This window comes from Vombatus ursinus, unplaced genomic scaffold (assembly GCF_900497805.2).
Source record: "Vombatus ursinus unplaced genomic scaffold, bare-nosed wombat genome assembly UNPS02014798.1, whole genome shotgun sequence".
In the NCBI taxonomy this organism is placed as follows: domain Eukaryota; kingdom Metazoa; phylum Chordata; class Mammalia; order Diprotodontia; family Vombatidae; genus Vombatus; species Vombatus ursinus.
The window spans coordinates 53,080,246-53,106,436 of NW_020954576.1; the positions used below are offsets into that span (position 1 = coordinate 53,080,246).

At 43.8% G+C, this 26,191-nt stretch overlaps 2 protein-coding genes across 5 annotated transcripts; one reads left to right on the plus strand and one right to left on the minus strand.

Moving 5' to 3' along the window:
• The first annotated feature begins 9,619 nt into the window (after window positions 1-9,619).
• On the plus strand, window positions 9,620-16,172 carry MRPL24 (mitochondrial ribosomal protein L24). Its single transcript, XM_027870799.1, has 6 exons — window positions 9,620-9,771; window positions 13,750-13,941; window positions 14,030-14,125; window positions 14,333-14,436; window positions 14,917-15,047; window positions 15,921-16,172. The coding sequence occupies exons 2-6, from the start codon at window positions 13,759-13,761 to the stop codon at window positions 16,055-16,057; spliced, it is 651 nt and encodes a 216-aa protein (XP_027726600.1). The 5' UTR covers window positions 9,620-9,771; window positions 13,750-13,758; the 3' UTR covers window positions 16,058-16,172.
• A 759-nt stretch (window positions 16,173-16,931) lies between these two features.
• Window positions 16,932-26,188, minus strand: RRNAD1 (ribosomal RNA adenine dimethylase domain containing 1). Of its 4 annotated transcripts, none has more exons than XM_027871694.1 (10): window positions 26,122-26,188; window positions 22,442-22,491; window positions 22,184-22,303; window positions 21,366-21,490; window positions 20,987-21,179; window positions 20,296-20,358; window positions 19,806-19,949; window positions 17,941-18,431; window positions 17,521-17,705; window positions 16,932-17,268 (listed from the first exon to the last, which is right to left on the minus strand). In XM_027871694.1, exons 3-10 carry the CDS (start codon window positions 22,292-22,294, stop codon window positions 17,147-17,149), a joined length of 1,434 nt encoding a protein of 477 aa, XP_027727495.1. In that variant the 5' UTR covers window positions 22,295-22,303; window positions 22,442-22,491; window positions 26,122-26,188; the 3' UTR covers window positions 16,932-17,146. The 4 variants fall into 4 exon arrangements, with proteins under 4 accessions (XP_027727495.1, XP_027727498.1, XP_027727499.1 ...); XM_027871697.1 differs by having other exon boundaries at window positions 22,442-22,686; window positions 26,122-26,168; XM_027871698.1 differs by lacking the exon at window positions 22,442-22,491 and having other exon boundaries at window positions 26,122-26,183.
• Between the last annotated feature and the right edge of the window lie 3 nt (window positions 26,189-26,191).

Sequence of the window (26,191 nt, forward strand, 5' to 3'; positions counted from 1 at the left end):
CAGAAGCAATCCATTCCACCGTGGGACAGCTCTGATTTGGCAAGGTCTGTAGTCTCAACATCCTGATTTCCACCCACCCCAAGCCTCAACAAATGGGAATTTGTTGATGTCCTTAAAATGTGGCATGTAAACCTGAACATGTTAAGATGTGGTCTGACGGGCCAACCATATACAGCAGAACTATTACCCTCCTCACTTTGGTTACTTCTTCTGTGTAGGCAAAGATTATACCTCACCTCTTCAAAATATCAATGGATCTATGATCCCACCAATTTAGGTAATCTCCACAGATACAGATCAGAACCCATCTCAACTTGTGTGCTTCTTGTCCATGTTATCCCAATACCCACCTTCCTTTTTGCTGTTCAGCCATTTTTTCAATAGTGTTCAATTTTTTGTGACTCCATTTGGGGTTTTCTTGGCAAAGATACTGGAGGGGTTTGCCATTTCTTTCTCCAGTTCATTTTACAGATGAAACTGAGGCAAGCAGGGATAAGTGACTTTCCCAGAGTCACACAGCTAGTAAGTGTCTGAGGCCAGATTTGAACTCAGGAAGATGAGTCTTTCTGACTCTAGGCCCGCTACTCTATCCACTTCGCCACCTAGCTGCCCCTAACCTACATTTAAACATCTACATTTTGTGCATACTAGTCTTTTGTTATCTTTTGTTCTCCCTATGTGACCAGCTCACCTCCTCTTCTAAATTTACATGTCTTTAAAGACATCCATTTTTGTATGTTCTACTGGTGCTCTTATCTTTTTCATCACAGTCACATCTCGCCAAATCCTCCCTTGTGTCAAAGAAAAACAAGCCGAAGTGACATATCTGATAATGCATACAGTAATCTGTCATAGTTGTCCCCCACCTTTCTGTAGTAAGGGAGGAGGTGTACTTTATCTCATCTCTAGGACTTTCATTGGTTTTTCCATTACCCAGAATTCAACTTCCTCCCTGCAATCTTTTTGTTAATATTGTTACAGTGTTTATTTTCAATCTTTATAATTATTATTATTTATCTGTTGGCTTTGCATCCATTCACACAAAACTTCACATTTCTCTCAACTGTTGATATTTGTTGAATCTTACTGCATAATAATATTTCATTACATTCTTACCTTGGTTTTTCAGCCATCTTTCAGTTGATGGGCACCTACTTTGTTTCTTTGCGGCAAAGAGTGCTTCGGTGAATATTTTGCTATACATCAGCTTGTGGGTTTTGTCTTTGACATCCTTGGGGATACGTGCCCAATAGTTGGATCACTGGGTCAAAGGACATGGGCAGTTTAGTCCCTGCCTCCCTCTTTTTGTTTCATTGAAACTGAAATCCAAAATAATAGGATCACTTTACAGTTCCACCAACAGGGTATCTGTATGCCTACTTTCCATTTCCCTTTTCCCCCCATCTTTTGTCATCTGCCAATTTGGAGAGTGTGAGATGAAACCTCAGAGCTGTTTTAACTTGTATTTCTCTATTAGTCATTTCGAGTGTTTTTCTTGTGATCATTTATGGTCTGCAATTCTTTTGAAAATAGCTCATATCCTCTGACCACATATCTTAAAGAGGATTGCACTTGGTGTCTTATATTTTGTATTTGTGTCAATTCTTTACATGCTTTGCTTATCACATTTCTTCTGGTAATATATATTGCAAATATTTTTCTCTTCACTGTTTGTCTAATTCTGTCTTCATTGATCTTATTGGCCAAAAGCTTTTTAATTTTATGTAGTAAACATTTTCCATCTTATCTTTTATGATGTCTGTTGCTTATTTAGTTAAGAATTCTCCCCCAGGCATAGTTGTAAAAGGTACCTAACCTTGTTCTTTCTTTTTTTTTTTTTTTTAATGGTGTGGTCTTTTATGTTCAAGTCTCTTATCCATTTGGGGATTATTGTGCTACATGGTATAAAATCTTGGTCTAAGCTTAACTTTTGCCAAACTACCTTACAGTTTTCCCAGAAGTTCTTGTCAAAAAGGACATTCTCTGCCCAATTATTTATTTATCAAATCCTGAGCCACTATTCTCAATTACTTAAGGTTTTTGGTTATCTGGTCTGTTCCATTTGTCTGCTTTTCTGTTGCTTAACCAGTATCAAAGAGTTTTGAGACTTCTGCACTAGAACATAGTTTGAGGTCTGATAATGAAGATAACTTTTGCTAGAGCCTCCTTGCACCCACCATGTGTCTATCAGTGGCCCTGTCAATCCCCAGCAAATGTGACTGTTGGGTCTTAAGGGTCTTTGTGGAGAGGAGCAGTTTAGAACTGTTGAAAGAGCTGCACAATTTTCCAAATGTAATGTGCCATCCTCTTTTATTCAGTTATGGCTTAGGCCCACTGTCTACCTCCATATGTATGTGTATATACATATACGTGTGTATACATATAAAATCCATGTGTGTGTACACATATGCACATGTGTTCATGCACTAGACTGGCCATCCAGCTGCATGTCATAGCCTAGACCAATGGTGTCAAACTCAAATAGATTCCTGCAGCACATATTGACTTAGAAAACCACAAATTAACATTATCTAATTCTGTTGTATTTTTGTTTTATTTTGTTAAACATGTTCCAATTATATTTTATTTTGGTTTTGTTTTTTGAAATTAATAATTCATTTTTAGTTTTCAACATTCACTTTTTTTTTTCTTTTTGGTGAGGCAATTGGAGTTAAGTGACTTGCCCAGAGTCACACAGCTAGTAAGTGTTATATGTCTGAGGCCAAATTTGAATTCAGGGCCTCCTGACTCCAGGGCTGGTGGTCTACCCACTGTGCCACCTACCTGCCCCGATCAACATCCACTTTTATAAGATTTTTAGTTCTAAATTTCTCCCCTTCCTCCCCACCCTCCTCCCCAAGAAGGCATGTAATCTGATATAGGCTATACATGTATAATCATATTAAACATATTTCCAGATTAGTCATGTTGTAAAGAAGAATCAGAACCAAAGGGAAAAACTGCAAGAAAGAAAAAAAGAGAGAAAATAGTATGCTTCAATCTGCATTCAGACTCCATAGTTCTTTCTTTGGATGTGGATAGCATTTTCCATCTTTAGTCTTTTGGAATTGTCTTAGATCAATGCATCCAATTATATTTTTAATACAGTTCTCCCTGAACTTGGAATTTTGTTGGCTGGGAGTTTGACACCTCTGGCTTAGAAAACAGGCCTTCTTCATCTATTTTGTTTTTCCTGTGCCAGTTGTTAAACCAATCTCTTTTGAGTGGCCACAGGTCTTATTAAGGAAGATTTGTAATGTTCTGGGAAAGATCACATTAACTTTTTTGGCCACTTTGTCACATTGTTGACATATTAAATCGACTCTGAGTCTCTGGATTTTTTTTTTCCACATGGACTGTTAAATCTCCTTGATTCTATGCTTGTGCAATTGATTTTTTTGAACTCAAGGGTAGGTTCACAGAATCATAGATCTAGAAGTGAAAGAAACCTGAGTTAAAATCTGGCCTCAGACACTTACTAGCTGTGTGACCCTGGGCAAGTCACCTGACCTCTGCCTGCCTCAGTTTCCTCATCAGTAAAATAAAGATAATAGCACCTACCTCACAGAATTGTTGTGAGGATCAAATGATATGATAATTGTAAAGCGTTTAACATAGTGCCTGGTACATAATAAGTGTTATATAAATGTTAACTACTATTATTATTTAATCCAACTCCCTAATTTAATTGGTGAGGAAACTCAGACCAAAGGAAGCTGTGAAGTTGCTCAAAGCATACAGCAAATCTGGTAGGTGGAATCTGAATAATTCTGATGATTCCAGAGTAAGCCATGTACCATGTACATTGTACCATGACTTTTTCATATATTTTCAACAGTGGCTCAACAATTCTATCCATTAATTCTTTCTGTGCCTTTGAATGGTGCTGTGAACCTAGGTTCAAATTTTGCCTCTGTTCCTTTCTCTTTGCTTCATTTACTCAGACGTGAAAGGAGAGGGTTTGACTTGGTGACGTCTAAGGCTCTGGGCAGCTCTAAATCCCTTGAACCCTGTTCTGGCCCCTACATTCATTCTATGACCAGTAGAAATAGGTTGGACTTAGAATCAGTCAAACTAGGTTCATATGCTAAACTAAAACACAGTGTAGCATAGTGGAAATGCTAAACTAAAACACTGTGTAGCATAGTGGAAATAGTAGGCCTTGGAGTCAGACCTGGGTTCTAATCCTGATTCTGAAATGTATTTGTTATATGATCCTGGGCAAATGACTTAGCCTCTTTCCACTTGTATTTCTTCATTCATCTGTAAAATCTGAATAATGAGAGTTGCACGATTTACCTCACAGGGCTATTGTGAGGAAAGGGCTTCACAAACCTTAAAGTGTTTATATGAGTAAGTTGTTATTACCATCTCCTAACTTATCTTTTCTTTATTGACAAGTTTTGTTTTAGTCTTCCCAGTCTGATGATTATTTTTAGTAGGAAAACATTAATACTTCAAAAACCTGGGATTTCACAGGTTTGGGAATCTTCTTAACTAAGGAAGGTCAAAACTTGGCTATGACTTAGGAGGTAAATCTTAGTTGCCTGCATCTCAGAAGTTAAATGACTTGCCTAAGGTCACACAACTTGTAAGTTTCAGAGGCAGGATTAGAACCCAGGTCTTCCTGATTCCAACTCTAGCGATCTTTTTGCTATAGCATGATGTCTTTCTGTTTTAGTAAAGAAATCAGAAGAAATATGAGAGCTGAGTAGTTCTATCTTGTTCCTATTTTTCCATTATCATTTATGTTTGTTGGATTTGTTGTTGAATCCTCCCTAAACAGAGGTGCTATCAATGCTCAGCCCTGCTATTTAGGATTCATCTCCTGCCTTACTACCTTCTGATCTTAGGAGGTCTCAGCCCTTTAAGCTAGTCAGCATGGTGTAATGGATAGGGCACTGGGCTTGGAATCAGGAAGACTTGGGTTCAAATCTCTACCTCAGATACTTACTAGCTGTGTGACTCTGGGGAAGTCATTTAACCTCCTTTGTGCCCCAGTTTCCTCATCCGTAAAATGAGAGAGGTTGGACTCAATAGCTTTTGAGGTCTCTTCCAGCTCTAAAACTATGATCTTTAAGACTCTACTTAATTCTGTCAGTTCCTGAGCATCCATACAGGTCTATTTAAACCAACCTTTTTGTGTTTAATTAGAAAGATTTGTTTTTGTGTTTTTAGAATTTTTTTTAAACCATTCTAGTCTTGTGGCATTTACTTTCCATATAGAATTTTAGGTCTTGGGATCCTACCTATCCTTTCTCTGAACCCTTTTGAAGTTTCTTCCTCTGTAAAATAATGCAGTCAAACTACATGACCTCTAATATTCCTTTCAACTACAGTCCCAAAATCTAAGCTGTGCCTTAGAGAAAGATGTCCTAAGCCATCATGAAATTTAAAATCATTTCTATTTTGGCAACAAGTTCCTCCTTTTTGGTCAGAATCAGATCTTTATCCTAAAGAATAAAATCAGCATCAAGAGTTTCCTATCACTATTATGCCATGTCTCTGTCTATTTCATGATCTCTTTCCCAGACTGATCATCCATTTCCTTCCTCTGTCAAAGTGGTTTGTAGTATACTTCCAGGACAAAAATCATTTCTATTTTTCTATTTTTAACACATTCAATTCAATTAAACAAACACAGACACAGTGTGGAATAGTAGACTGTAAGTTGCAGAATAGTTGCTGATCTGCATTGATAGTGGGGGTTCCCTAAACCAATGAAATCACAGGTAAACAAACAAAACAAACAAAATACAAAACAAACCATGCGGAAATACCTACTACCCCTAGGTCTTGTGCTAGGTTTGCTATACAAAGACAAAAACAAAATAGTCCCTCTCCTCTAGGTGCTTAAATTGTAATGGAGAAATACAACATGTATACAAAATAACTCTGTGTGTGTGTGTGTGTGTGTTCCCTGAGGAAACAGCACCTTAGCTGATACTTGAAGAAAGATACACAGAGGTTCGAGATCACAGAAATCAGGGAATAGCTCATAATTCAGTTGGGCTGGAATGTAGATATGCATTAGTCTATTCTAATAATAGCACTGTTTAATCACCTCTTTTGTCTATTCTTTTTGAATGAAGTGTATCTTTCTGTGTGAGAGGAAGTATGATGTAATGGAGAGCATGCTGGACCAAGAATCAGAAAAATCCCCTGGGTTCAAGACCTGTTTCTGATAGAGGTGATCTACTTGTTGCATTGTGACTGGCATGTCACTCACCCTCTTGGTGCCTAGGCAACTGGCTAAGACTACAAATAACAGAGTTGCCTGTCTACATTGACAAGTCCTCACACTGATAATTCATTGTACTGGTGAAATCACAGGTCCAGATCACCAAAAAAAACCAAAAAGCCCTTTAAATTCTTCATAACCATATTTCATTAATGAGTCATAAGATCACAGGACTTAGGGCCGGAAGGATCCCTAGAATTTTAGGGCTCATCTAATCTAACTCTCTTGTTTTACAGGTGAGGAAACAGGCTTGCAGAAGGGATATGATTGAACCTAACTAGGTGGCACAGTGGATAGAGCACCTGGCCTGGAGTCAGGAAGACCTGAGTTCAAATCCAACCTCAGACACTTACTAATTGTGTGACCCTGGGCAAGCTTCTTAACCTTGTCTGCCTCAGTTTCTTCATCTTTAAAAAGCTGGAGAAGGAAATGGCAAACCACTCTAGCATCTTTGCCAAGAAAACTCCAACTGGGGTCACAGAGAGTCAGACATACGTGAAATGACTGAATAACAACAACATCTCCTATCACAACTAACTTTAGTAGTATGTATGAAATTAATTTACCTGCATCTGTTAAGAGGAAGAAGAGTCATACAGTGGAAAGAATGGTGATTTGAAGTCAGGGCCTGGGTTTGAATCTTAACTCTCCCATTTACTACCTCTGTGTCCTTGAGCAAGTCACTTAACTTCTCTAGGACTCAGTTTCCTCACCTGTCAAACAAAGGGGTTGGACTAGATCCTGGTTCAAAATCTATGATCCTTTGATCATTCATTTTATTTATTATCCATATTTTGCACATTTGTGTAAAGATATGAACAGCCATGAGTTTTATTACTACCCTTCCTCTTGAAGATCATCTCTGAAGAGTCATGTTCTCCACTGAGGTTTCCACCAGATAGCCACGCCATGTCCTTTTTACTTTTATTTTTTTGTTTTATTTTATTTTTTTATTTTTAGGCAATTGGGGTTAAGTGACTTGCCCAGGGTCACACAGCTAGTAATTATCAAGTGTTTGGTCTGAGGCCAGATTTGAACGCAGGTCCTTCTGACTTCAGGGCCGGTGCTGTATCCACGTCGCCACCTAGCTGCCCCCACTCCACGTTCTTTGAAGTTCAGAGCATGCTCTCTGCTGAGGCAGAACCTCAAGTCTACTTCTTGCCTACCCACTACTTCCCAAGTCCTTGTCATGCATACCTTGCCATACCACAGATCACATAGGAACCCAAGGGCAATAGCCCTGATTTACCTTATTTTACCTGATCTACCTTACGGGATGTTCTGTTTTGGAGAAAGACTCAGTTCAAATCAACACTTAAGCAGAACACGAAGGGAAACATGAAGTTCTGAGATGATCCCTGCTCTCACAAATAGCTGTCTTTTACATAGTACTTTATAACTAAGAAGCACTTGTTTTCAATCATTTAATTTGATCTTCACAACAATCCCGTGATATAGGTAAAACATTATTTTCATTTTTCAGATGAGGAAACTGAGGCTCAGGGAGGTTTAACTCATCCAAGGTCACAGTTACTAAACAGCAGACTCACAATCAGAGCTCAGATTGTTTTTGTTTGTTTGTTTGTTTTTTTAACTCCAAATGACTGAATTCACAATATCGTAGAAGATATGACACACAGAGAAACAACGAAATAAACTAATACCTAATAGCAGCAATTCAGTATAAGAGGGCTGGATTTGGAGTTAGGAAAGATTTGGGTTAGAAGCCCATCTCTGACACTAGGATTAGTCTCAGTTTCCTCCTCTATAAATCGGGGATAATAATTCTTGTCTTGAGTAATTCCCTGGATTGTTGTAGGGGTCCTTCACTGTAAACCTGAAAGGGTTATAGAAATGAGTTACTATAAGGATAGAAAGAGAGATGCATCTAAAGTGTTGTATGAGACCTTGAGAGGGGATCAGGGAAAGCTTTCTGGAAGAGGCAGCATTTGAAATAGGCTTTCTTTAATCAAGGAACAGACATGGGGTGGGGGGGAGTGTCAGGGAATGTGGTTTAGGTTGAGTCTCTGAACTGGGAAGCAGTAGAGAGGTGGTGGATTTGTTAGTTTGCTGGACATTTGAATAGTCCAATTTGGCTGCAGTACAGAGTAAGTAGAGGGGTGTCATGTAAGGCTTGGGAAAGAAAAACCAGCAGGAAGAGGGGGGAGGCAGGAGGGATTTAAATGCCAGTTAAGGAGTTTGAACTTTACTGGGTAGGTAATCAAGAACCATTACAGATTTTTGAGACAAGAGTACCGTGAACAGATCTATGAGTTTAAAAAAAACCCCAACAAACCACCACAACCTATTCTGGTGGCAGTATGAAGGAAGGATCGGAAGAGTGGAAGAGACCTGGAAGATCTCCTTGTAGGCTAGGTGATGACAGCAGTGGGAATAGAGGATGGGACGGAGGTAAGATGAACTTGGTGACTGGGTGGGTAAAGAGAAAGGCTGGAGAAGAAAGAATCAAATACAACAGCATCTGTGAAGCTGAGAGCATTTCAGAGGTTAGTAAGCCTGTTACTGGTTAATACTGGAGAGCCTGGTTGGTAATGTTGGTGACCAGTGTTAACTGACATGTGTAAATCGGTTATCTTCCTTTCTGTAAGCCTGCACTTTCAATCCACAAACCCACGTAGACAGCTAGAAGATGTGGGGAGGGGAAGGGGAGAGACAGACAGGGACAGAGGCAGACAGACACACACACACACACACACACAGATAGAGAGGCACAGAGAGAGAGCACTCTGCGTTCTCCCATCGGATCATAGGCTTAGAGTGAGAAGATACCTTAGAAGCCGTGTACGTCCTCATTTAAGAGAGGAGGGAACTGCGGCCCAGTTAAATTCAGTGATTTGCCCAAGGCCACACTGGTACAGGTTCTAGGGTTCCAGTTCCAGTGCTTTTTGCATTCAATGTAGCTCCTTTATGAATCCAGTTCTCTCCTGGCCTCCCTCCTCTCCTTTATTGGAAGGCTCAATAATTAAACTGAGGAGTTTGGGAGGGCTGGGAGACACGGGCTGATGGAGGAGGGAGGATGGAGAAGGGAATTCGCCATGTGCCCTAATTACCCAGCCATCACCACTTAGAAAATGGAGCAGCTTTTTTGCTCCTCGTGGAACTACAATTCCCAGGGACCCCAACTTAGGACATGCGCAGAAATTTGCCGGACCAGGAAGCCCGGAAGCCATGACTCCAACGCCCAAGGTGCACCTCGGCGTTCCGGTCTCACCACTTCTTCCTCAACTACTGCTCCCGACATGCTGAGCAGCAGTGTACTACAACTACCAGCATGCCTAGAGCCCCGATCTTCCTTTCCCGCGCCGGCCAACATTTCCCAGAAAGCCAAGCGGCTCAGTTTTGTCGTCCCACGTGCGAAAGTGAGAGGCGGAGTCGGAACTGACTGTACCCCAGGAGCTGGAGTTGAGGCGATCTGAGATTTGTACTGGAGGCGGAACTTGTTCCTTTCACCTTCTGTAGGAACTTGGTTTACCTTTGGGAAAAGGGTGCTTGCCCCCCGGGATATCAGGGTAAGGTGCTTGGAGATCTTGAGCCTGGGGTGCTGAGTGTGCCAGGATGAGGAAGGGTCATCCAGACTTTGACAGACATCTGACAGCAGGAGGCTGGAGGGAAGGGGACATTGGGAGGCGACAAGGTCTTTCCTTCCTTCCCTCCCCCTTCCTATTGCCTGGCGCTTATCTGGACGGAGGCCGGGGGAGGGACTCGATGACCTAGGGAAAGCCTTCCCCCGGCCCCCTCCTCTGCGGGTTTGTTGGGAGGAGGGGGCTGTCCCAGAAATAGTTCGTTCTCCCGTGGAAGTCTTTACAGGGAGCTTGGAGGGCTCTTGTCGAGACAGTTGTGGGTATTCAGGTAATAGGATGGTAGCTTTGGAGCTGGTAGGGAACTCGGAGGCCATCTAGTCCAACCCTTACATTAGTGAGTGTGAAGCCAGGGGCTGCCGTGACATACAGGAATACGGACATCAGAATCACAGAATTTTAAGGTTGGAACGGAAGGAATTAAAGGAAACAAGTCTTTATGAAACACATACTATGTTGCAGGCACCGGTTTAAGCGATTTACAAGTATCTCATTTGATCCTCACAACAACCCTGGGAAGTAGGTGCTACTATTATCCTCATTTTACAGTTGGGGAAACGGAGGCACAGATTAAGTGACTTGCCCAGCGTCTGAGGTTGGATTTGAACTTGAGTCTTCCTGATTCCATGTCTATGGCTCTAAGAGAACTCGGCCTGTCTACCCCAAAACATATTCTGTCCTGGTCACACTATATCTGGAGTATTGTGTTCAGTTCTGGCAGACATATTTTAAAAACATTAATAAGCTGAAGATCCCTCAGAGGAAGGCCTTTCATTGGGAAACTGATTGGAGGAGTTGGGGATTTAGCCTGGAGAAGAGAAAGCTCAGATGGGACTCTTAAAGTCCTTCAAAGGCTAAAAGATGGGATTACACTTGTTCTGTTTGGCCCTAGAGACAAAATCCAAGCTTCGAGTGGAAGGTGCAAAGAAACACATTTTGGCTTAATGTAGTCCAAAAAACTGCCCTCCTAATAGAGCTATCCAGAAGTGGAGTAGGCTGCCATTTGTAGCAGCAGGTTACCCCTCATTTGATGTCTTGAAGTAAAGATGTGGCTACTCAGTTACTAGGTGTACTGTAGGATCATAAACCCAAGAGCTAGAAGGGTTGTCATAGATGTCATCTAATATAACTCCTTTGTTTTACAGTGGAGGAAATGGAGGGCCTTAGAGGTTAAGAGACTTGCCCAGGGTCACATCTGAGGCAGGATTTGAATGGTGGCACAGTGGCTAGAGTGCCAAATCTGAAGTCAGCAAGCCTTATTTTCCTGAGTTAAAATGTGGCCTCAGACACTAGCTTTGTGATGCTGAGCAAGTCACTTAATCCTGTTTGCCTTAGTTTCCTCATCTGTAAAATGAACTGGAGAAGGAAATGACAAATCACTCCAGTATCTCTGCCAGGAATACTCCAAATGGAGTCACAAAAGAGTCAGACATGACTGAAAAGCCTAAATTATTACTACTGCTACTACTACTACTACCCTTCTGATTACAGGCCTAGTACTCCCACATACTGGATTCCTTTTCTGTTACAGGATGGAGTAGTTCAGAGGATTCAAGTATGAGGCCCACAGCACTCCCAAGTACAACCCGAACCAGATTAAAATGTAATTGGAAAATATTTAACTAAATAAAAATACAGTGAAACAGATAATATATTTTAAAACCAAGTCGATATGTGACCTATAGAGATTCTTGTGTATGGTTTAGTGGCCTAGGTTTCTATTTGAGTTTGACACTTCTGGACTAGATTACCTCTGAGGTTCTTTCCAGCTCTCACATTTAGGACCTTCATCTACTCACCCCTAGACAATTAAATAGCCTGTTGGTTGATCTGCGTGCCACAAGTCATTCCCCATTCTAGTCCATCCTCCATTCAGCCACCAAAGCAATTTTCTTAAATCATAGGTCTGACCATTAACCTCCCCCCTCCAAAAACAAAAACAAACAAACAAACAAAAAAAACAACAAAAAACTTTGGAGGCTTCCTCTTACTTCTGGGAGGGGAAAACCATCAGGATTTCTGGCAAAAACTTAAACAATTGCTATTTACATTCGCTCTGAGCCAATCTGGGCCCAAACAATGACCAAGTGGGGCTTGGCCTGGGACCTGTTGGCCAATCAATGAGAGCTGGAGGGATTTGGGTTTAAGGTACAGTCCTTAAGAAAGAAATCTAGCTGGTAAACCTCAAGATATCTTTCAATGTTTCAGCTATCAAAATTTACATTCCTTTGGCAGAGCATGTGCAGGTAAGGGTATGATACCCTATGTGGTCAGAGGTAAGGGGAAGGGAGGGAGGGAAGAAGGAAGGAAGGAGGACTTATGTTGCCCACCTGGCCAGTTCCAGTTGGGTCCCCAGTGAGTTAGCTCCTACTACTATTCACAGAAGTTGTTTGTCCTTCATTCTCGAAGAGGACCATGACATCAGGGAGGTGATGCCATGACATGCAAGTGAATTGGATTTAATGAGGGAGGGCTGTGCAAAGTCACCAGCCTCACTTTCTTTCCTCCAGAGCCATCTGGGTCCAGTGAAAAGATACAGATCAGGAAGACTGGAGATGGCTCTGGATGCAGTGGAAGACCCTGATTTTCACTGATTGGCCAACAATAGGTCCCAGGCCAAGCCTTACTTGGTCATTGTTTGGGCCCTGATTGGTTCAGAGTGAATGTAAATAGCAATTGTTTCTGTTTTGGCCCCTCCCAAATTGTTGGGTTTTTTTTTTTCTTTTTTGACTAGGTAAACGAAGCCATTCTCTGCCTCATTTCTTACTTAGCCTTAATCACTGAATGGGTGTTGCCTCAGTCAAACTTGAGACCTGTTAAAAACTTTAGCTGAAAAAGGCTTGCACTGCATCCAGGGCCATCTCCAATTGTCATGATCTATATTGTGCCACTGGACTCAGATGGCTCAGGAGGAAAAAGTGAGGCTGATGATTTTACACAGCCTTCCCTCACTTCAGTCCACTTCACCTGCATGTTATGGCTTCAACTCCCTGATGTCATGATCCTCCTCAAGAACTAAGGACAAATAACAAGGATCAAATACAAAATTGTATCCGTCATTCAAAATCTATCATAGCCTAGCCTGTCTTCATCTTACACCAACCCCTGCCCCCATGTACTCTTTAATCTGTGACACTGACCTCTTTGCTGTTCCTTAAACAAGACACCCATCTCTTAACGCCATTTTTTCTTCCTCTTTCCAATGCCTTCAGTGTTCTTCCTCATTTGAGCCTCCTAAATTCCTTCAAATAAAAGCTAAAATCTCACCTACAGGAAGCCTTTCTCAGTCCCTCTTAATTCTAGTGCTTTTATTTCCTGTTTTTCCTTGTTTGTGCATAGTTGTTTACATGTTATCTCCTCCTAGACTGGGATCTGTTTGAAGGTTTTGGCTTTCTTTGTATCCTCAGCACTTAGTACAGGGCCTAGCACACAGTAAGTGCTTAATAAATGATTGAGTCTGTGACAGTTTTCTTCAGGTATTTGAAGATTATATAGAAAGAGGTCAGATTCAGATGACAGACTAGAAGCACTGGGTAAGTTACTGGGCATAGTTCAGCTCATTAAAAAAAAAAAAACGAGCTATTTGAAAATGGCAGATGTCTCAGGAAATGTAGTGAATTTCCAATCTTTGGAAGATAGTGACTGGTTGATCATTTGTTGGAAGCTTTTGAGGAGCAGGGCGACCTGCATGGAATAGGAGATTAGATGATCTCTCTGATGCCTTCTAGCCGAGATCCCGGGGTTTCTTCTGGGCTAGAGACAACTTTTTGTCTTGTCAGCTTTCACCTCCCTTTTGGTTCCCTCTACCTCATGGGTCCCTGGGTTGATTGATGCTATTTCTGGTGTGGACAATTAATTGACATTAGTGTTCAATTCTCATCTCCCTTCACCTACATACTATCTTCCCAGCCTCCAGATATGCGTCTCTCAGCCTTGCTAGCCCTGGCAGCCAAGGCCAACTTGCCTCGTAACTACCGCTACGGAATGAGCCGACCTGGATCTATGGCTGACAAGAGGAGAAACCCTCCCTGGAGAAGACAACGTCCAGTCCTTGTGGAGCCTATACCTGAGGATTCCTGGAATGTGTTTTGTGGGGACACGGTGAGGGATGCAGGGCTGACAGATATGGATGTTGGGGCAAAGGAGAAAATGGGCCTGAGGTTCTTCTCCTAACACTGTGTACCTACAGGTCGAGATCTTGGAAGGCAAAGATGCTGGGAAGCAGGGAAAAGTGGTTCAGATCATCAGGGAGAGGAACTGGGTTGTCTTAGAAGGACTGAACACAGTAAGTAGTGGGGACTGGGACCTTCATATTTCTGTTAGCCTCACTTTCTTGCCTCCCTCTCTGCCAAAAATCAATCACTGATAATAGCAAAGAGAGGGATTGAGGGCTGGACACTCTCTCAGTTTAAATCCCCTTGATGATCTTTGGGAGAGATGGGAGGGGCTTCCTTATATCTGTTTCTGACTTCTCTCACCTTTCTCCTCACAGCATTTCCGATACATTGGCAGGAGCAAGGATTACCGGGGAACCATGATCCCCAGCGAGGCCCCCCTGCTTTTCCGTCAAGTCAAGCTTGTGGATCCAACTGACAGGCAAGAGGGCAGGACATTGACCTTCTGGAGGATCATGAGGGCTGGCACCTGGACTTTCTCGGTGGTGAAAAGGACAGAAAACTGGACTTAAGAAGTCAGGAAAACCTGATTTTTGAATCCTGCTCCAGGCACTTGCTTGCTGTGTGACCCTAAGCAAGCCCTTCATCATCTCTGTGCCTTAGGCTCATCTGTAAAATGAGTAGCCTTTATGGCCAATTTTCATATCTCAATCAAAATGATCATTGTGGGGTTGGACTGAAACAGAACCTCAGGAAATGCTGCCTAGCCTAGGGCAGGGGTGCCATTTTGGAGAATAAGAAGAGAAATAGGTTAGCTTTATAGCAGGAGAATGTTTAGATGTCACACAGAATTTCCTTGGAATCAGAAGAATTCAGTCTTTTACATCCTGAGAAGTTGATTCTTTGTGGTGGAGAAACGATGTGGGGCCATTCAAATTTGGTTCACTCTCCTTCCCTGCAGGAAGCCAACTGAAGTGGAATGGAGGTTTACGGAGGAAGGTGAGCGTGTACGAGTCTCCCTGAGGACAGGGAGAATCATCCCAAAGCCAGAGTTCCCCAGACCTGATGGCATCATCCCTGAGCAGTGGATTGGTAAGTCAGATTATACAGAAGAGAGAACTTAACAAGGATGGGTGGCTTTTCATACAAGGAGTCTTTTGGGGTAGGTCTTGAGGTGTCACTGGTATAGACATGGCATTTGTGTTGGTGATCATTAGTTATGTAAAAGGCAGTAATATGGAAGAAAGGATATCTGTTTGGCTCCAGAGGACAGAATTAGAAGGAGCAAGTGGAATTTGGAGAGACTGATGATATATTATCTTAGAAGACTGGGAGACCCCTTCCAGTTAGGTGGTGGTAGGTGGTACACTGGGTCTGAAGTCAGAAAGCCCTGTGTGATCCTCGGCAAGTCTCTTAACCCCTTTCTGCCTGTTTCCTCAACTCTAAAATAATAACACCTACCTCATAGAGTTGTTGTAAATTAAATGTATGTTAAGCTTTTAGCATAGTGCCTGGCACATAGTAGGCACTTAATAAATGCTTATCCTTCCCTTTCCTCCTCTTGCTTCTCTGTCTTTATGATCCTAAGAAACATGCAGAGTTAGGGATTGGGGGGAATCAGTGAGCATGGAACGAAGGATCTAGGGCAGCGCCTATAGGTGGGTTGGTGGAGGAATGAGTCTTGTTCTGCTCGGTCTCAGAGAGCAGAGCCAGGAGCAGTGGTGGGCATTTCCAGAGGCAGATTTTAATTCAATATGAAGAAAGCCTCCCAACTATTAGCTGTGTTCAAAAGTAGGATGGCCTGCCACTGTGGGTAGTGAGGCAGCTGAGCACTTGTAATGGATACTGTAGGAATGATTTATGCCCAGGTACAGGTTAGACTGGGCTATACAGCTTCTAAGCCTCCTTCCAACTCTGAGATTCAGCAATTTGTGTATCCCTAATGCAACCACCTTGGCTCTACAGATGGCCCCAAAGATACATCAGTGGAAGATGCTCTGGAGAGAACTTACGTCCCCTGTTTGAAGACCCTGGGAGAAGAAGTGATGGAGGCAATGGGGATCGTGGAGACTCGGAGGCACAGGAAAGTCTACTGGTATTAAAGCTACAGAGGAGACAGTCTTGTTCCCACCACTGCCTCCCCCGCAGATCATGACCGTGGGTGTCTGAGGAATTGCTCTCTTTACTGTTGTCTAATAAAGATAAGGATTTTCTGAGGAATGTGTAGATCTCTGTCTTGTAGGAAGAATAAAGGAACCTGGCTAAACTGAATTTCACCAGTGATGCAATGATGCTGTACTGGAATAGTCAGAGGTTAAACATTATGAAGTCCTTTCAGACTCTCAGGAATGAGAAATGGCATGAGGTTTTGTGTGTAGGTTTGTCTTTTTCCTTTCCCCAGGGCCACTTGGTATGGGGGCAAGGAGGATCAGAATATTAGGCCAATTTTATTTATTTCATAGGTGAGAAAACAGGACCAGAAAGGGGAGATGACTGGACAAGGTCCTTCACCTCAGTGGGCCTCTTTCACTATTTTTCAAATAAGGGGGTTAGACTGAACCATCATTCAGGTACCTTACAGTTCTAAATTCTATAATTTGAGGACTCCTTTGTGACTCCACCAGGAGGGCAGAAAGAGGCAGGTCAGCTTTGCCAGTGGATGGCAGTGGGTGAGGGGGCAGGAGTGATGGAGGACTTAACCTAATGGGGCATCTGTGAAATACACCAAAGAGACCTGGGTGGCAAGGTATCCTCAAGATTTACCCTTTAGGGCAGCTAGGTGGTGCAGTAGATAGAGCACTGGCCCTGAGGCCAGGAGGACTGAGTTCAAATCTGTCCTTAGACACTAGCTGTGTGACCCTGGGCAAGTCACTTAATCCTGATTGCCTTCCAAAACAACAACAACAACAAAGATCTACCCTTTGCTCATACGGCATTCAGAGAAATAACAGGCAGGAAGGATTTAATTTTTTTAAATGATTTTTAGAAGGCCATTTTTAATATAACAGGTAGAAAAAAAGTCCGAGGTCCAAGAAGAGTATGGTTAGGGATAGGCCAAAGGTAAAAAGATGTGGTTCCCTAAGTGAGAGATGATTAGCTCGAGGGCCCTCATCTCTGTCGTGGTCTCATGTATGGTCTTTGGGAACTTGGAAGTTTTAAAGGGTCTTGAGGCCTCCCTTCTTACAACACTGTCAGCTTTCCTCTATTTCCAGGTCAGAAAGTGCTGGGCCCAATGGGGTCTTAGTGGCCACCAAGACCAAATTTCGAGGAGATAGTTCAGGCCTGAAGACAGGGAGGAGTTCTGCATGGCAACCTGAGGTGGGAAGAAGGGAAGGAGGCTTAAGATGTTAGAAGCTGCTCCTCCTTCAACTCTGCCCTTGGGTCCCCACCCCTGAAGCTTCTCCAGTGGAGAGATCTTTTGAGTACCTCTTGGTTCCCTGGCATTAGAAAGCAGTAGAGAGTAAGGGTGTAGACATTCTTGATTCTATGCCCTCTCTGCTGGGGCACTAACCTGACCCCTTTCCACATCACGCTGTGCCTTCACTCCATTTGTGCTGGGACTCACCTTGCTCCTGTAGGAAAAGCAGCCGATCCAGTAGGATTAGTGTCTCTACCAGTGGTGCCAGGAGCAGTGCCAGGCTGAAGAATGCCACCACCCGATGTTCCTGTGCCATGCAGGCATGCAGGGAGGCCAGGTCCAGGGGCAGCCCAGGGTCCAATCCCACCCGCTGTAGCCCTAGCTGTATGTACCTGCAGGGCAGTGAGTGGCAACAAGAGCATTTTAGGGTAGTGGAGATTCCCCTACTGGAAGCGTTCTGAGATGGAACCCTCCATCATAAGTTCCTTCCAGATTCTACTTTAAAGAATTATAGGCCAAGGTCTGGAGTAAGACTTCTAGCTTGCATGCTTGGAGACATCTCCACCTTCCCAACCCCTTTACTGAGGTGCCTCTCTCCCTTCCCATCCATGCATCCCCATTCCTTACTCTTCCAAGGGCAGCTCATGGGCCCTTGGGATGCTTTGCACCCCAGGTCTGCAGAGCCCTGGCTGGGCAGCCCGGATCACCGTCTCTAGTGCTGCTCGGTAGCAGTGGGTGCGGAGGCTGGGGCTTGCTCCCCGAAGCCGTTCTGCGTACTCTTCCAGAGCATGGCAGGCACCCTCTCGGAACTTGTAGGGCAGCCTGTGGTCCTGCAGCCCACCAACCCAGTGGCTTAGGGGGTAGCCCCCAGGGGTGGTCAGCTTCATGTAGCAGCAGCCCACAGATGCCAAGGCCACTGCCTCGGGGCAGCAGGCAAAGTGCTGCAACAGAGTCACACTTAGGTCCCCACAGGCATGGAGGCCAGTCAGGAGCAGGCGTCGAGCAGGAGCCTGAGCTGCCTCTGACTTCAGGGGAGACAGGAGCTCCTGAGACAAGGCAGTTGGGTCTACCCAGCTAACGACATGATTTGGGGGGCGGTGAGGGACAGCTGATATGATCTGTGGGGGAAGGAAAGAACCAGCACTTAACACAGTGCCTAGCATATAGCAAACACTTAATAAATGCTTATTGACTTGAGTTACAGGGGCCTAAATTCAGTAGTACCTAGCCTCTAAAGGATCGCAGAGTTTGGGCTGGAAAGAACATTATCCTGGAGATAACCAAGTTCAACTCCTTAATTTGTACTGGTGACGAAACACCCCAGAAAAGAGAAGTGACCTCTCTGTCACAATCAATAAGAGGCAGGGCTGAGATTTGAATTCCGATTTTACAACTGCAAAGAGAGCATTCTTTCCACTTGGACAGAAATAAGAAGGCATCACATTGTCTTCCTTCTACATACCTCTAATCAGGTTAGTACTTTGCTCACTATCACCTATTTCCAAAAGTTCACAATCCTTTGGTACAAAGGGTCCTTCCCAGTCTGGTACCATCCTACCTTTTTAGTATTCTCTTATACTGTTCTCTTCCAGGTCCCTTAACAATCCCATGAATGTTCTTTCTTTCATTCTTGTTATTAAATTCCTACCCCTTTAAGTCAACAAGCCCAATTCAGGTAGGAAGCCGTTTTTGACCACCTCCTCCACCCACCCATCTTGGACTTTACCTAGCAATCTATTTCAAACCTTTCTGATGCAGTTATTAAGTACCATAGTACTGTGTATTTCTCTTTTCTTCCATTAGTTTGTAAGTTCCCCAGGGCTGGGAGGGCCCTGCTTTATCTATCTAACATTACCACTCCCCCACCCCCATGCCTAGCACTATGCTTGGCATTACTAAGTACCTGTTAAGTAGGTAGCACTCTCTGTGTCTCTGTCTCAAACTCCCTTTCTTTCCTCTGCTGTCATAATCTGCACAGGCCCACCAGGGGTTGTGGTAATCAGGGGCTAGGGATGAGATAGTGTGGAGTCAGGATCCTTCTCCCCCAGGGTCAAGGGTGGGGGTAACAGATTGGAGCAGGTCAGGCCTGTCCTGAGGAGAAAGTCTAAAATTATTTGATTCTGACAGCAGGGAAGAAGAGATACAGATATGTGTCTTTCTGGCCCAAGTCTTTGGAATTGATGGAAGAACCCCCAATAGGAAACCTATTCCAGGAATTTTTGGGAGTAACTGTTATAACCCCTGCTATAAATGCTGTTAAGTACCATGAGTTTTATTATGTATTGACAGGCCCTCTCCCAAGAAGAGAAGCTTTCCACTCTATCCTTCCCAAGGTCAGAGATGTAAGCAGAGCTATGCAAAAGACAGGATGGAAACTGAGGCAGGGAGCCCAGACCTTGTAAGTGAGACAGCTCAAGTGGGAGAAGGTCATTTCAGGATCGAAAGAGCCTTGCATAGTTCTCTCAACCATATTCTTGGGGAACGAGTCTTACCTGTGGTTTCCTCCGTTCTTCCTTCTTCAGGATACTAAGGAGTTCCTGGTCCAGATGCCGGGCTCTCTCCACCAGTCTCCTATCCTTTTCAATGCCAGTCACAGAGAGCCCCAGCCCCAAGGCCAGGAATCGGGTGAGATGACCCTGCAGTCATGAGGGTAGGGGTCAGAATATGTCTCAGTTGTCCTTTTTACCCTTTCCACCAGGGGCTCAGAGGCCTAAGATCACATCAGAAAGTATGGGGACTCAGGCATCCCTGTCTCCTCAATCCTATCTCTTGGACATTCCCCCTTTCCTACTGCAGTTCAAATCCTTTTCTTCATCTTTTCTCCAACTTTGTACCTATGGTAACATGCCCTTATCTCCCTCTTTCCTCAAACCCAGAATGGACCTTGGGTGAACTACCTCCCAAATTCTACCTAATAACTTGGAGGTGTCTCACCAACAGAGATAAGGGTAATAGATCTGGGAAAGACTGGTAAGAACTCACCTGGCCAGAGCCTACATCCACCACCTGGTTGCAGCCTGTAAGATCACTCAGTTTCTTTACCAGCTGGGGGAGAGGATTTGAAAATAGAACAAAGATCTCTCAGCTACTGGCTCCTGCTCACTAGGCAGAAGCCAGTGACTGAAGGTAGAGAGGATAAGAGGAATCTGCCAGATGAAAGGATCAGTATAGAAAGCCAGGAAACCCAGAAACTATAGCAGGGGGTCAGGTGGGGAAGAATGTGAGAAAGAGTAGGAAGCAGGTCCCTACTCTTCTTGGAGAACAGAACCTGGCTTGACCTGCCCCAACCTGTTCACTTTCTCCCTGGATCATGGAGTGAAGGAGCCTATCCCCATATCCCCTCCCCGCCCCTATCTCCCCACAAATTCCACAAGCCTTAGGGGCTATGGATGTGACAAAAGGACAGAGCTGGAGACAAATATAAAGAATGCTACACAGACACATCCAGAGAGGTAGATATCAACCAAGATGGAAAGGGAAAAACAGAAACAAACTCAGAGAAAGATGGCAACTAGAGAGAAGAGAAACATGGGGGGTTGGGGTAGGGGGGGATTGTGGCCTTGGAGTCCTTGGGAGGGCAGAGATCTCCACATTTCCCTCCTCTGCCCTCACCAACCCTACCTCCACCATTCTTCCCTCAGTCCTCCCTTCTCATTCCCAGGCCATTCCTCACCTCTCCTAGTCGCCTTATCTCATGCTGTTTCTTGGGCTTGACGTGTTTCCGGAATTGGGCCGCCAGCCGGGAGCTTTGGCTGGGGTTCTCCTGGAACTCAGATGGGCCCAGGGACTCAGTTGTCCGGGTAAAGGCCAAGGCACGGGCAGTAGTCTTCAGGGCCAAAAGGGTCAGTGGCCACACTGTTCTGTACCTGAGATAGCCCAGGCCCTCCTGTGAATGTTCCCACTACAACCAGAACAGAACTTGACTACAAAATAAGGTGTTCATGAAATCTTTGGGCAATTTTACCTCCAAATGACCCTGGCCATGAATTTATAGATGGTTACATGAAATTAATTCTTGATAATTTTTGTTTACGTGGAAACCACTCCCATACCTGATCTCTTCTCCGGCACTAGGCATCTCAAGTAGCATCGTAGCAATTTGGGGTGGGGTCAGCCCATCTAGGACTTCTTGCCATGAGCTGGGGAGCTTCTCCCACAAGGAGTCTGTAAAAAACTCCTATGGAGTAAGAGAAAACTAGTCAGTAGCTGCACACTGCTGAGGGCCCCCTAAACTGTCTATCACCACTTCTCCCTCATGCCCCAGACAGGGCATGTATGTTTCCAGGAACTTTGGGTCATAATACTTAAAGATGGAAGGGCAGTTAGAGGTCTTCTTCCCTTCTACTCTACTTTTTCCCCTTGTTTTAAAGATGGAAAAAAGGAAATTTCGGGGCAGCTAGGTGGCACAATGGATAGAGTACCGACCCTGGATTCAGGAGGACCTGAGTTCAGATCCGGCCTCAGACACATAACACTTACTGTGTGACCCTGGGCAAGTCACTTAACCCCCATTGCCCAACCGAAAGGAAAAAAAAAAAAAGGAAATTTGGAGGGCTTCCTGATATGAGAAATGAAAATTGGACCAGATGATCTTGAAGTTATTTTTCATCCAGATCCTAGGAACATGAGTAGTTAACTGACTTTCCCAAGGTCATAAAGGGCCAGGATTTGAATCCATGAATGCCTCTCATTTGTACCTGCAATTTTATTATTTAAGCATTAGTTGGAAGCACATGCAAAGCGAGAATGGACAAATGAAATCCATAAATATCCTAAAAATACATACTTTGCATTACCATCCATTCCTTCTTCCATACACATATCCCCCCATTCTTGCCCTTAAACTGCTCCAACCCCCAGCCTTATTTACAATGATATAGGCATCCAGGATGAATCCATAGAGGGGAAGAACACGGGTCAGGTCCACAGCTAGCTGTCGCCTTCCCTCTAAAGAGAGGTTTCTGGCAGTAAGGCCAGGCATCCTGAAGACCTACAGAGAGAGCAGACAGAAGAACTCCAGATGAGACCGTTCCTGCCTCTAATTGAGGTTGTACCTAATATGAAAAAGATCTGTGGGATTTAGTGGGCTTAGGCTACAGTGACAGGCATGTATCCAAGAATAACGTACCTAGTCCTGGTCAGACCATTCCTGGGTACTGTGTTCAGTTTTGAAGCAACCTATTTTAGGAAAGAATTGATGAGCTGGCAAGTGTCCAGAGGAGGCAGGCCAGGAGAGTGCAGGATCTTGAAGATGTTTAGCTAAGAAAAGTACTGGGAGGATCTAACAGCTAACAGCTAACAACACCAATCTGAATGGCTACCACGGAGGAGGGACTGGCCCCAGAAAGCAGACCTTGGAACAATGCGTAGAAGCTGCAGAGAATTAGACTGAGATTTAATATAAGCAACGATTTAATGACAGAACTATCAAAATATGGAATGGGCTCCTTCAGGAGGCAATGGGGTTTCTCATCACTAAAAGTCTTCCACATGGGCTAGATGAACACTAATTCAGGGTATAGCCCTGTGGAATCTTGTTTGGGTTTGCACTAGACAACCTCTGAGGTCTCTTCTGTGATCCCTAATGAGCAAGGCTTTGACCACTGGCCCTTGTGACAAAGAGGGCCTTGGAGACATCAGGGACCTGTATCCTATTTCTTTAAATCCTACTACCTCTAGACCATGAGGAAAGAGTTAGGATCATCGAATGTCAAAAGTCAGAAAGAATCTTGGACACCATGTACTTCAACCTTTTCCTTTAAAGATGGGGAAACTGGCACCTAGAGTGGTGTTTCCATCTCATGTTCTGCCTGTCTTCCCCCAGAGACCAGATTTTTAGGTGCTTATAATTGGTTCTAGCAATAATATTAATAATCACTAGTACTGATACATCACTTTAAGGTTTGCAAAGCACTTTATAAATACTATTTCATTTGATCCTTACAACACCCTTGGAAATAGATAAAATTATCCCCATTTTAGAGATGAGGAAGTTGAGGCAGACAGATTTAATCGCTTGCCCAGGGTCACATAGCTAGTAAGCATCTGCAGCTAGATTTGAGCTGAGGGCTTTCTGCATTCAGATCCAGCTCTACATCTGCTTTGCCATCTAGCTGCCTAGATTTTAAAGAGAGAGGGGGCACAGCTAGAACATCAGTAAGAAAGAGGAAAAGATCTTTATATTTACAGCAGCTTTTTTTTTTAAGAACTGGAAACTACATAGGTGCCCATCACTTGGGGAATGGCTATATGAATTACGGCATATAAATATAACAACACTATTGTGCTGAAGGAAATGAAAAGATGATTTCAGAGATTCCTGGGAGGACCTGTAGGAAATGATAGAGAGTCAAGGGAGCAGAACCAAAACACTTTATGATATAACATCAATACTATAAAAAATGAAACATTCTGAAAATCTTAAGATAACTCTAATCAACAATCAACCATGATTTCAGAGGAATGATGAATGCTGTGCACAACTTGACAGATGATGGACTGACATGCAGAACAAAAAAATAATTCTTTGATGTGGCAAATTATTTTGTTTGACTATGCTTCTATGAGACAATGGCTCTTTGTTTCTTTCTTTTTTTCTATCTTTCCAGTGGTTGGGAGGAGGTGGGAGAAAAAAACAAAACTAAATGATAATTTTTTTTAAATGAATGAAAAAAAGCACAGAAAAGAAGGAAGGCTATATTTATAAAGCACCTGCTATGTACCAGGTGCTTTACAAATATCACATTTAAGACTCACAACGGGGGTAGCTAGGTGGGGCAGTGGATAGAGCTCTGGCCTTGGAGTCAGGAGGGCCTGAGTTCAAATATGGCCTCACACACATAACACTCATTAGCTGTGTGACTCTGGGCAAGTCACTTAACCGAAATTGCCTCACCAAAAAAAAAAAGAAAGACTCGCAACAACCTTGGGAAGTAAGTGCTGGCATCTCAAAATTGAGGAAACTGAAGCAGAGGTGAAATTGTTGCAGTCTGGGGTACTGGGGACCCTGAAATGCAAGGGCACAAAGGATCTGCTTCAAAAGAATTCGACCACTCAAGCCTTCTTTCAATCAGAGTAGCAAGGTTTTATTATAATACGGGTTAGTCGAGCAAGATTCCTAGTAAATCTGCTACTGTGTCCCCAACAGGAACAACAAGACTCTTAAGAATCTGCGCAATTTAACGGGGGTAAGATTGGTACTTATATACAAGAGAATACAATGAGACGATCTGGATGGGATTAATGAGTGGTAAATAGCCTGGGGTGGACAATGAAAGTAGGTAAGTGGTTGGAGAGCCACAGTGAAAGGGCAGTTAAAAGGACTGTTGAGTATCTGGGTAGAAATGTGTGGGAAGTTCCCGGGCTGGGTTGCATTCAAAGACAAGGTCTTTTCCTTTTAGGGGTCCAGTGAGAATCCCATAATCCCCTCAAAATGACTTGCCCAGGGTCACACAGTTAAGTGACTGAAACCACAGAGGATCCCACCCTTGCTCTACTTATTTTGCCAACTATCTGAATAAAAATGATATTTAGGGGGAAAAATGACCCTGATAATGGTAGGAGCTAATTTTGAAAATTATAGTCTCCTGGCTGTTCCATGAATAAGACATACCATCTCTCTGCTTGGAGCTTTTATCTGGCTGTCCCCTGTTCCTAGAACACTCTCATTCCTCTGCTCCAACTATTGACCTCCTTAGCTTTCCTTAAGTTCCAACTAAAATCCTACCTTTTACAGGCAGTCTTTCCCAGCCCCTCTAAATTCCAATGCTTTCCCTCTTTTAATTATTTCCTATTTATCCTGGATATGGCTTACTTTGTATACATTTGTTTGCATATTGTCTCCCCCATTAGATTGTAGGCTCCTTGAGGTCAGGAAGTGTCTTCTGCCTTTTTTGTATCCTTCCCTGTCTCCTCCCGCCTCCCACTTAGCAAAGTGATTGACACATAGTAGACAAAGTAGAGGGCAGGGACTGTCTTTTGCCTCTTTTTGTGTCCCCAGCACTTAGTACAGTGGCTGGCACATAGTAGGTGCTTAAAATGTTGATTGCTTCCTATTTATCCAGCAAACAATGTGTGTGTGTGTGTGTGTGTGTGTGTGTGTGTGTGTGTGTGTGTGTGTATACATACTGTCTCCAACATCAGACTGTAATCTTGAGGTCAGGGGCTGTTTTTTGCCTCTTTTTGTATCCCCACAACTTAGCACAGTGACTGGCTCATAGCAGGTGCTTGGAAAATGTTTATTGATTATTTCTTATTTATCCTTATATATATTTTGCTTCCGGTATATACACAGATGTATACGTATACACACAGATGTATACGTATACACACATATATGTTTGCATGCTGTCTCTCCCATTATATTGTACGTTCCTTGAGGGCTCGGGCCATCTTTTGCTTCTTTTTGTATTACCAGCACTTAGGACAGTGACTGGCACATTGCAGACACAATAAATGTTCACTGATTGCCTGATTAAAAATAGCTTATAAGGAAGACAGGGAAGCAAAAATGAGCCAGGTTCCTGTGACCACTTGCACATTCGCTGGACTCAAGTCGCAGAGGCCAAACACGTGCCTGAGAAAAGGGGGCGGAGACAGCGTGGGAACGTAGACACGTCACAGAGGAGTAACGTTAGGCAACGTCACGCGCAGACCGGTGTGGGGCGGAGCCTCCGGGCCCAGGCAGGCATGAGGGCAAAGGAAAAGACTACCCCAACAACGCCAGGCTCCGCCCCGCCCACCCTCCTCACGGAAGTGAGGCCCGACCCTACGGCGCCCCCCCCGGCCCCGCTCCCCTCAGTCCCCTACCTTGCCCTCCGAGTTGTACTTGAACGGGGTCCGAGGGGTCGGGAAGCGCGTGCCGCCCCCGCCCCCGCCG

Bases quoted from the DNA above. Each gene is read 5' to 3' on its own strand.
- MRPL24 (XM_027870799.1), top strand. From the start codon at position 13,759: ATGCGTCTCTCAGCCTTGCTAGCCCTGGCAGCCAAGGCCAACTTGCCT. The intron at 14,126-14,332 runs GTAAGTAGTGGG...TTCTCCTCACAG, and splicing joins TCTTAGAAGGACTGAACACA to CATTTCCGATACATTGGCAG. The intron at 15,048-15,920 runs GTAAGTCAGATT...TTGGCTCTACAG, and splicing joins CATCCCTGAGCAGTGGATTG to ATGGCCCCAAAGATACATCA.
- RRNAD1 (XM_027871694.1), bottom strand. From the start codon at position 22,294: ATGCCTGGCCTTACTGCCAGAAACCTCTCTTTAGAGGGAAGGCGACAG. The intron at 20,359-20,986 runs GTGAGGAATGGC...CCTCTCCCCCAG, and splicing joins AGATAAGGCGACTAGGAGAG to CTGGTAAAGAAACTGAGTGA. The intron at 17,269-17,520 runs GTGAGTCCCAGC...TTCCCACCTCAG, and splicing joins GCTTTTCCTACAGGAGCAAG to GTTGCCATGCAGAACTCCTC.